The sequence below is a fragment of the Formica exsecta genome, unplaced genomic scaffold (assembly GCF_003651465.1).
Source record: "Formica exsecta isolate Colony F162 unplaced genomic scaffold, ASM365146v1 scaffold47, whole genome shotgun sequence".
Classification (NCBI taxonomy): domain Eukaryota; kingdom Metazoa; phylum Arthropoda; class Insecta; order Hymenoptera; family Formicidae; genus Formica; species Formica exsecta.
In genome coordinates this window covers 1,205,761-1,217,015 of record NW_021851936.1, presented here as the reverse complement: position 1 = coordinate 1,217,015, position 11,255 = coordinate 1,205,761, and the positions used below count along the sequence as shown (strand labels likewise).

Here is an 11,255-nt window from a genome sequence, read left to right as displayed (position 1 = left end):
GAAGAATTGATTGTCCGGGGTGAGGAATATGTTAGGATCTAAAAGATTAGCTTCGTTAAACTTAATATTAAACGATTAAAAATCGAACTACGTTGATAACACAACTTAGATATTAAGCTATTGAGGTATTTTATTTAAAATCACGTTTCCAAAATATCATATTTATCAGAACAAATACTTTTCAAATAATTAAGTAATTTATTATCCGTCTATTGTTTCGTAATATTTCAAATTAACAGCAACGTATCGTATGTAACTCTTATTTCTTTCACGATACTTAAATATTAGATCACTCGTTACAAGGTATCGCTTTTTTTATACTGGACATTCTCTCATAAAAAAATTATTAGGAAAAAGACGTCAAGATCACACGAGAAAGAATCAGATACCAGATTCATTTTTTATGAAAAATCAATACATGTCTTGTTCAGGATAATTTCTGCCGAGCATCAGGCGTCATCTTTTCGAGGTACATTTTTTACATGTCCGGTGGCGAAGAAATATTTCCGTTCGGAAATATTTCCGCGCGGCGTATCGCAGCGCGGAATTGCATTATCTGCAAAGTTCCTTTGAAAATGTCGCTCCCGCAACACACATTTCTCGCAACATTTCTCAGAGACAAAGCGCCGTTCGTTCGTTCGAGGACACACCACTATTATTCGCAACTACGCCATTCACACGATTACACGGTACAAACGACACGTGGCATACGCACACTTATCTGAACAGACACGAATACGTAACGCACATGAACATGCACACATCCGTACACGCTGATGTTGAAGCGTTATCGCAATGCTAAACGTCATCTGACACTCGGCCAATCCTTGGTTTCAGGTAAGGAAAAACTGGGCGTGCCACAAAACGAGAATGTCTCGCTAGTTTTGGAGTCGGACGGCACGCAAGTCGAGGACGGCGAGTACTTCAAGACACTAGGCAACAACACGATCCTGCTCTTGCTGCGGCATGGTGAACGCTGGTGTCCCACTGGCGTCGACATCATTCGCGCTGGTAGGTGAAAAGGCCCATTGCACGCCATTGATCTTAGGGGAAATCGGCAGCTTGGTTGAGGGATTTAAGGTTGAAGCAACACGGACGACAGAAAATTCGAAAGGATGTCTAAAGAAAACGATAATGTCTCTGAAGAATATAAAAGATTGCGAAATATCAGGAAGTTACGGTGTTTTTTTTTTTTTATAAACGTGTATTATTTGAGAGAGAAATTAAAGTCTCATTGAATTAATTTACAAATAAAAATTGGTTTCTTACACAGACCTTTAAACGATCAACCAAGTAGCTCTTCCTTCTACTATCAAATGTCTCGATTTTCTGGATTTTTGAACCCTCGAATATATAGCTGCTTTAGAATCATACGCGCTGCTATGTAAAGGGGATATTACAACGATCAACTTTGGTTGATGGAAATCGGCAACTTGGTTGAGGAAACTAACTTCGAGGCAACTGATAAAATTGATCAAACTGAATTACACGTGGATCAAACTGAATCCTTACACACACACAAGCCTTTAAACGATCAACCAAGTAGGTTTTTTTCTATTCTTAAGCTCTCTTTAGATGTTTTGAATTCTTTTACAATCTTCTTTATACTACCCGAAACCTCTATTTAGACTTTTAAATCTGTAAATTCTTTAGCTCCCTTAAGATCTGTGGATCTCGCACTCTTGCGATGGATCATCGGCACTGATTGTCACGTCTTGCAGCACCAAACACTACCCGTATCCTTGCTTTCGCATCCGCCAATAACTAACAACTCGTTCTTTTTCTGTATTCCCAGCAATTTCGGCGATCCCGAAAATAGTCTGCGAGACGATCCACGCGCTGGAGTTGCACGATGAGACGCCATCGTGGAAAATCATGGACAATAAAGGCCGAGTCACAGTGGTGCTACACTGGGACCAGCGCTCGTCGTCGTCGTCGCAGGTACAGCAGCAGCAATCGAAGGCAGGCCAGGATGCCCAGACTTCCAAGTACTCGCCGACTAAGAAAGTCGACCTGAGCGGCGCTCAACGGCCGTCCTTGGTGATCCAGACCAGCTTGGACAAGCTCGGCTATGACGGCAAGGCGACGCATCTGCCCGGTGAGATCGGCCCGACGCGGTACACCAGCCCGCGAATCACTGTGATAAATCATGACGATATGGTATTGAAACATTATGGTCTTATTCAAGCGTTCTCCCTTTTCAGATTTTATCTCGACTATTTTTCTAGTTCGCGATTTCTTAAAACTATTATATCATTTGCAATTAATGGGATTAGTGGTGGAACAGTCTAATTCATTTTCTTAAGATTCCGACAAAATGAAACCTCGGATATTAAAAAAAAAAAAAAAATAAAACCATTGCATTTTTCGATCTCAACTAGACTGACCGTTTCATCTGTAATTAAAGAAATCAATACAACATTTATTAATTTGCTAAGTTAATTTTTTTCAAATTTTTTAAAACAATGGACTAGATATATCACACTGTTGCATCGTTGCATCATCAAATCTTTGGATTTTAACTACGTTATTTCTCTCTTTTCCTCTCTCTTTTTTCGCAATTTTTATTTTACACGAACTAAACAATTATTATTAAACTCATTTCCATCCCAACAACAGCAACCAACACAGCCGCACATGCCGGGTCGCCTAGTAAAACAGGGCACGAATTCGTTCGACAGCACGACCATCCACATTCACACGCCGGAGTGCTCAAATCACATCCATCAACCGGTCGCGCGAAACGGCAGCCCGGTGAACGGTGCTGACGGCGGCGCCGTTGGCGAGTGCGACTTCCATTGCTGCGCCCTGCACGAGGAGGGCCGTAGAATCGCTGTGCATAAGTCGGTGGCAACGTCGCCGATCCAGGATGCGCAGCATGCACAGTATCAACATCCTCATCATCCGCATCAACAGCAACAACAGCAAACGCAGACGCAGACACCATCGCCACAGCCGCCATCCTCTCTGTCGGACGGCACTAAGCGGCCCGGCCTTAGCAAAGGTCACGTTCGCTTTCGCGACACCGCCGACGAGGAGTCGACCTCGCGTCTGATCGGCACCACCAGTTTCCATCTGCATCATAATCATCATCATCACCATCAAGAGCATGACAGCTCCGAGTCTGAGACGGAGAACACGATAATGGAAGACGAGATCGTGACCTCGGAGAAATTTCTGCTTTTGATCGACCAGCTAACGGTTGACCAGAAACATCATCTTAGCATCAAGGACATCGGTATCATACTAGAACGACTCAGCTCCAAAATCCTTGACGTCGAGCGATTGGATCGCGAAAGCGAGAGCGAAGAGTGCTACAATTGGACGATCAAGGCGATCATCCGGGGCGATGTTCTGCGGGAGCTCGGAGTGATTTATAACGGGAACTACTATGCGATTTCGGAGCATCCCGGCTACAAGGAGGAGTCCGAGGAGAATAACGAGGATAATGAGGAGGAGGAGGAGGATAGACTTTAATATGATGCTGTTTTACTAGATAGATAGATAGATAGATTATACACCTATTCCTGGTTATTATTAACTTAGGACATGTTGTAAACGGAAATAAGGACGGGGAACATTATGTGGTCACACTCTCTTGGATTCGAGGATTTTCCAACTTTTTTGTGATTTTTTCCGAGAGTCATAACATTTCTTGGAATCTTCCGTAATCCTTCAAGGATTCCCCGAGAGCTTCCTTCCTTGAGTCTTCCTACGATTGCCAAATATTCTTTTAATAATAAGAAACGAAGTAGCTTCGTTTCGTGCCAAATACATCTATGAAAGTTCTAGAATTAACGCGGAATTTCTCGATTCTTGAATGATATATAACTATGTAAAAATCATCCAAGATTTGGTGAATTAAGAATTCTTTAAATCTAGTCTTCTAGGATTTTCTAGAATGTTCTTCAACTTTTTCTAAGATTTCAGAATTTCCTCTTCTCTCTCTCTCTCTCTCTTGCAGAGTCCCCCAAAAATTTTCTTTTTTAGAAATTTCCGATGTTATGATCCTGTAAAATTTATAATATTAATCTCATTAATTTTTTAGAAATCTCTCAAAATTTCTTAGTTTTAGAAATATCTAAAGAATATGTCTATGTTTGATTTATAATTTTTCGATATGTTTTTAGAACTTTTGATTTCAAAATTCTTGAAAGAAATTTTTAAATGTTATTATTTTCGATACCTGTATTTTTTGAACTACTAAAAATACTAGTTTTTTGAATTTCGGTAGTTTATTTGGATAAATTAAAAATTTAAATCCCTTAAATTTTAAATGCGCCGTAGATCTTAAATGTTATAAAACATTTTCACAGATTCTATAAACACTGTAATCCTAGGTGCCTTAGATTCCAGGTACCTTCAATCGCACAGATTTTAGATTCAAACATCTTAGGTTCTAGATGTCTTAGATCGCAGATACTATAAATTCTAGGTTATTTAGATCTTAGATTCTTCGTATATATATTCACGATCTTGATATTAATTTTAAATTTTTTTAAATCTTGACATATAATACTTTCGATTTTTTAGTCCTGTATTCTAAGTGATTTCTCGAACTATTGCATAATTTCCTACATAAAGTTCCTTGTATCTCCTTGTATATTCTGGCTACAAGGAGAAATTATAGGAAAAAAATAAGAAGAATGATAGATAATTTAATGTTATATTTTGCTGAATAGATAGATAATAATTAAAAAATTCTGTGCAATTTAGTTTCTTCTTTCATTTCTTTCATTGTTCGGACTACAAATATTAATATTCAAATTGAAAAAATTAAATATAGATCAATTTTCTAAAGCTCTTACCAAAATGAGTAATGTTATGTCAAATCTTATCAATTATCCAATGAAATTCTCCATCATTTATGATGACTCTGCATATGAATCTATGAGCAGCCTAACAATTCTCAGTTTTTTTTTTGTTGTTCACGAAATCCTCGGATCAAAGATAAGGTCCACGAAAAAGCGAAAGGTGTGCGAATCGCATTTGCGTTGCGGGGAAAAACCTAATTCTAAGATCGAAAGATGACAGAGGGTAGATCGATGAAAAACGCCACTACTCCCTTCCGGAAATGTTTCGTAATAAGAAAGAAAAAGGAGAAGAGAAAACAAAACGGAGGGGTAGGAGGAGAGCGCATCATAATGGAATCATGTAATATGATACAACTTTATTAAAAACCTAGTTCTAAAGACGGTTGTTGAGAAATATGTACTTATTAAAACTAGCATGTATACTTGTAGGAAACATTTTTGGGATTACGGACACCGATTCCGTAACCGTCCACAACACTGCCCTATCTAAAGTGGAGAGACAAAGTAGAAGAGAGTGAGAAATAGAGAAAGAAAGAGAGAGGAAAGAGAATAAACTAAAAGATGTGAATATATATAATGAGTAATAATTCGAGACTCGACTAAACTCAATGACATAATTCTTTTTCTTCGCTCGTAACGCGCCGTTAATTAATCCTTATTGCAGGATTCAAATGTAGTTTTTGTAATCTTGTTTGCAATTCTCTCTATGATTAACTTAATTTTATATCTCAATATTCTAAAATATATAATTTAAATTTATGAATAAAAAGTTCTAAGTAGCCTTTTGAATTTCACTAACTAAATACTAAATTCTTTAAGCTCTCATTGTAGAATATAATTTCTAGATTATAATTTTTCTCAAGTTTTGAACGATATATTTTAGCATTTAATTTCATCGAACAATGTAGAGCACATTTAAGAATTTATAACTCATAAATAATTAGCATAGTAAAATGAATCTGTGCGTGTTATATCTGTTTTTCAAATAAAATTCTGAGAGATATCTTGCAATAAAGGATTAATTTACACTTTTAATAGGCGCGATCAAGAATGTGAAAATCTCGCGAAGGTGCAAGATATGATCGTCGACGTCGGGAACGATCGATGATCTCGAACGGCGGGTGAATAACACATGGCGAGCACATGTATCGATCCATCAGATCGCCAAAGAATGCTCACTATCAATATTAAATATGAATAAATGTAATCGCGTGGCTGCCTTTTATTCATCGAACATCGCGGACGATTCACTGCGCAAAAATCGACATCAAAGTTAATGAGAAAGTGACGCGACAATGAATTTGTTGATTTCTCGCCGACGTAAATTCTCGCCGACGTAGACTTGTGAAACATGTTCTTGTAGCCTAAGATCTTCGAATCCTCCGGATTCTGCGATCTTCGATCATCTGGGTACTAGGTTCTTTAAATTCCACTTTTTTATAATTTAAATTATTTTTTGAATAATGGTTTAATTTTAGTTTTTAGATTTTATTTTAATTTTTTATAAATCTCTTTCGTGAATTTTATAATAAATTGCCTAAGTGAACAAAATTTTTCAATATTCAATCTTTCGATTTGCTTATTTCTTAAAATTTGTTTATTCTTGTTTAAATCAGCAATTCTTAATATTCTATTAATTTTCATAGAATCTAGTACTCACTTCACTCATTTTGGCTCGTTGCAGCTGCGGTATTTCAGATTAGATCCGCGAATGAAAATCGCATTTCATTCAAAGCGGAGCTCATACACTAAGACAGCATCGTTCAAAGCTCTCTAATCTTCCTTTCAAATATTAAATCAGTGCGTAATTACATTTTATTTCTTCTTTGATAATTGCTAATTATTTAGAAAAGATATCGTCAAGTTATTTATCTATTTCCAATAGTAGAGAATCTCATTTTTTCTGTAATTTTATATACATATTTTTAGCTCTCAAATGGCAATAAGACAAAGATATTTGAGAAGTTAAGGAACATATTGTTATTGCCTTCTTCTTATGAGCTATATATGTATACAATAAAATAGTATTCTCCAATTTGTTGTATTTAATAATTCATTAACTCTTCTTTTTTTATATATTTATTATGATCAAAGTTATTAAGCTTTAATTTAATATTCTGTCTAACAAGAAATTAGTATTGACAAGTATTGAGTTTATTTTACGAGAAGAAAGGAAATTGAAAGTTTTGAACGGCGCTTCAAGAACACATATGCATACATATGCGCGCGTATAGATTACGTGTAATGGTATAAATATAGTCGGAATTATTCGGAATTTACGTTAGCGGATGTATTACATGATTATATAAGTGATATATCGATACGTGTCGGGGATACGCTCTATGTGAAACTTTGCAATTTTAATATATTTCTATTGTAAGTATATTCGAGAAACAGTATGTGTGTGTATGTATGTGAGATAAAAAGAAAAGAAAGAGAGAGAGAGAGAGAAAGAAAGCAAGAGGCGATGGCACACGACGCGCGGAAGGTATTCGATAGCGTATATAAATATATACATATATACATATATATATATATATATATATATATAGATATACATATATTATATAATAATACAGCGAACTGTCGTGAGGAACTACTTTACACATACGGGTCGTTTCGTTAAGGCCGACTCGAGGAACGCTCGAGGGCAAATTTGGGGCGACTCAAGAAAAAAAAAAGATGCACCCGCGTATAAAGGAAGGAGTTAAATTCGTCGTTCCGTTGGCGTTAAGATTTTTCCATGTGTCTTATCTCATCTCATACTTCGTTCGCGATCATCTTATCTTTAATACGCTTTATTAAATCTCAAGATTGTTGGAATCTAGGAATATTCTGAGGGTTCCATCGATCCTGCGGATCTCTCGAATCTTCCACATTCGCCGATTTACTCGAATCCTCGGAATCTAGGATTTTAGTTTCCTCCGATTTTAGATCTCACGGATTTGAAATTACAAATTCCGCGGAGGATCTTCTCGAAGATAGATTCTTTCCAATTTAAAATTTCGCGATTCTTTTAAGTTACTATAAGATTCTAGGTTTTTTAGATTTTGTACTTCTTGGTATTTAGATTGTTCAAACTATATTTTGCACTCTGTTATTTTCATAGATCATCGCATCATTAAACTCTCTTCATGGATCTTCGAACCTCGATATTTTCACTTTCTAAGGTCACGTGAAGAAGGAACTTAAGATAATCACAGAAAGATATGAGAAGGGTGTCGAGAGAGCAAAAGGAGAAGGGGGAAACTATAAATAGAATGATTTCGATTTGTCGAATTGGATCATACATTTTTTTCGTTGTAAAAGAACGCATGCTTTTGCAATAAAAAAAATGAGAGAGAGAGAGAGAAAATAGAAGAAAAGATTTCTGCTCCCGAGAACTATTTCATGATAAGAAAAAAACCCTTTACAGGTTTCTGGTCTCGTAGTGCCACTTTAAATAATAATGAATAATAATATAATAAAATAAAACAACAACAAATAATATATTAATAATAACAATAAAATAATAATGATAAAAAGAATAAAAAAATTGTTATAAGTTGTAACTGTTGTTTCTGGTACATGCAGATACTATACACATACACCCTAAACTAAGGATATGGCCTCCGTTGTTTATTTAAACATAACTTCGTCCTATGATCCTTTTGTGCAAAGAAAGCAATGTCCTGGAATTATATACAAATAGATAAATTAACCCGTATGTTACATATTTCGCTTATATCGCACAAACATAGCAATCATTAGAATGATTTATTTATAATTATTACAGACTTCTTGTATCTTTTTAGAACAAGAGCCATAAATTCATAGATTCTTGAATTTTTCTTAAATTTTTCTGCAACCCTAATTTCATATCAGATCTTCAAATCCTGATCTTATAATTCTGATAATATTTATACTATGCATAATTTTTATATATTATTGAGTAATTTATGTTATTTATAATACACACTTTTTCAAATGTTTCTGATCGTATAAAATATTATTAATGTCGGAGAAGAGCTTTATTTTACAAGAATATTTGCAACATTCTTGTTTATGTTATCCTTGTTTACGTGATTTGTTGCCTAAAATATTGTTGCAATTTTTGTGTCATTTTACGCATAACGCATAATAGCGCGACTTTTCCTCGATCTATCGATTGATCGATCTACAGCAAGCAACTGACGATCAACGTAAGGGAGAGATCTAGCGTAAGCAACCTCGCATTATGATTACCTCTATGTATCTGCATGACCACATTACAATAACCTCTAACTACTTTTAAAAGGAGAAAAAACATAGCAACTACTCGATGTAGCAGAAAAGAAACTCTATACAGAGCGTTCCAAAAGTATGTGCCAAACGCGTGTCAAGAGTACTCGGTGCTAGTATTTTATCTTCGCGACGACAATCTTTCCCACTATAAATGCCCTCTTGTATAATCCTATATAAATTCTTAAGAATACTTATGTTTTGAATATGTTTCAGCGTTTCTTTTAAACGCTTTTCGAATACGACATTTTTCAAAATATCTATTTAAATATTAATTCATGAATTCACGGATTCCATAAATCTTATATGATTTTAAATTGATTTTGACTCAAATAGAATAAAATTCTTTTTTCAAGTAAGATATATGTTGCGAGACATTAATTTTTGTCGCGAGAAATCAATTATTGTCGCGCAAAACTTTCGGAGCATTCTGTATAAATATTCGTATCGATCGCGAAGTACATTTAGCATCTCTTGTCGCGTAGCGATTATTAGCTCGTATTAATGGATAAATGAAGTAATTAATTAATTACGTTAACTTATGGAGGTAAGATTCGAAACAATGAAGCAGGGGAGTAAATCAAAAGATGGGGATTCCTGCGAGATTTATTCAGGACGAGGTACTTAGGAGGAGTCTTCCCTCGCGAGAGGCACGCGTTGCCCTATATACACGTATACAATATGCCAAGAAAGCACTCGCACATCATCATGGTTTTATTATGTGAATATTATATTATACTCTTTTCATCGTGTATTTATATTATGTGGCAAACAAAATTATTCATCAGCATAAGTATAAAGATTTATTATAAATATAATATATATAATAAATTTTTTCATATTAAATTATAAAATTTTATTTCTTTTAAATTCTATGGATCTCTCGGATGATAAAATTTTCCTTGTAATTCTAAATCTTCTAAATCCTAGATTATTTATTGTTAAAATATGTACATATTTAAATTACAGAAACTTTGGAATTATTTAAATATTCACTTAATTAAATGCTAAGTTATTATACTTATGCAACTTCACATAATACAAATACACTATTACATAATTACAGAATAAGTTTACAGCGCTTAATTAAAACTATATCTTTTAAGATGAAGTATGGCGCGAGTGCTTTCTTCGCATACCATGCATATTTATACATAATATAAACTATATAATATAAACTAATCATGATTTGCAATCCTACAGTGCACTGTCGAAAACGAAACATAAAACAAGTAGTGCAAATTAAGGGTTTTTTAAGCATTAATGATGAAAGAAAAAGAGAGAACTAATGTACTGACGATGACGACTTTTTTAACGTTTTATCGCGTTACGGAGTATAATATGTGTATATATACATAAATGCATAACATATATCCACAGCAAGAACACACGTAGACCACATGTGTCTATGTATATACATATATATACAATTCATATAATCGCGCGTGCGTGAAAGTGTGCGTGTGCGTGTCTGACAAGTGTGCAGCAAGCATGTAAATAATAAAGACCGTATAATACCATAATTATCCACGAGAATCTATAATTGCCAAGTGTATAAGTCACAATATACATATATTATATAATAATACAGCGAACTGTCGTGAGGAACTACTTTACACATACGGGTCGTTTCGTTAAGGCCGACTCGAGGAACGCTCGAGGGCAAATTTGGGGCGACTCAAGAAAAAAAAAAGATGCACCCGCGTATAAAGGAAGGAGTTAAATTCGTCGTTCCGTTGGCGTTAAGATTTTTCCATGTGTCTTATCTCATCTCATACTTCGTTCGCGATCATCTTATCTTTAATACGCTTTATTAAATCTCAAGATTGTTGGAATCTAGGAATATTCTGAGGGTTCCATCGATCCTGCGGATCTCTCGAATCTTCCACATTCGCCGATTTACTCGAATCCTCGGAATCTAGGATTTTAGTTTCCTCCGATTTTAGATCTCACGGATTTGAAATTACAAATTCCGCGGAGGATCTTCTCGAAGATAGATTCTTTCCAATTTAAAATTTCGCGATTCTTTTAAGTTACTATAAGATTCTAGGTTTTTTAGATTTTGTACTTCTTGGTATTTAGATTGTTCAAACTATATTTTGCACTCTGTTATTTTCATAGATCATCGCATCATTAAACTCTCTTCATGGATCTTCGAACCTCGATATTTTCACTTTCTAA

General features: G+C 35.0%; 1 protein-coding gene across 2 annotated transcripts; it reads left to right on the top strand.

Annotated features, from left to right (window-relative positions):
- Window positions 1-108: 108 nt before the first annotated feature.
- On the top strand, window positions 109-10,594 carry LOC115241167. Of its 2 annotated transcripts, XM_029816786.1 has the most exons (4): window positions 891-1,011; window positions 1,358-1,542; window positions 1,796-2,160; window positions 2,620-10,594. In XM_029816786.1, exons 2-4 carry the CDS (start codon window positions 1,419-1,421, stop codon window positions 3,475-3,477), a joined length of 1,347 nt encoding a protein of 448 aa, XP_029672646.1. In that variant the 5' UTR covers window positions 891-1,011; window positions 1,358-1,418; the 3' UTR covers window positions 3,478-10,594. The 2 variants fall into 2 exon arrangements, with proteins under 2 accessions (XP_029672645.1, XP_029672646.1); XM_029816785.1 differs by lacking the exon at window positions 1,358-1,542 and having other exon boundaries at window positions 109-1,011.
- The last annotated feature ends 661 nt before the right edge of the window (window positions 10,595-11,255 follow it).

Bases quoted from the DNA above. Each gene is read 5' to 3' on its own strand.
- LOC115241167 (XM_029816785.1), top strand. From the start codon at position 777: ATGTTGAAGCGTTATCGCAATGCTAAACGTCATCTGACACTCGGCCAA. The intron at 1,012-1,795 runs GTAGGTGAAAAG...CTGTATTCCCAG, and splicing joins CGTCGACATCATTCGCGCTG to CAATTTCGGCGATCCCGAAA. The intron at 2,161-2,619 runs GTATTGAAACAT...TCCCAACAACAG, and splicing joins TGATAAATCATGACGATATG to CAACCAACACAGCCGCACAT.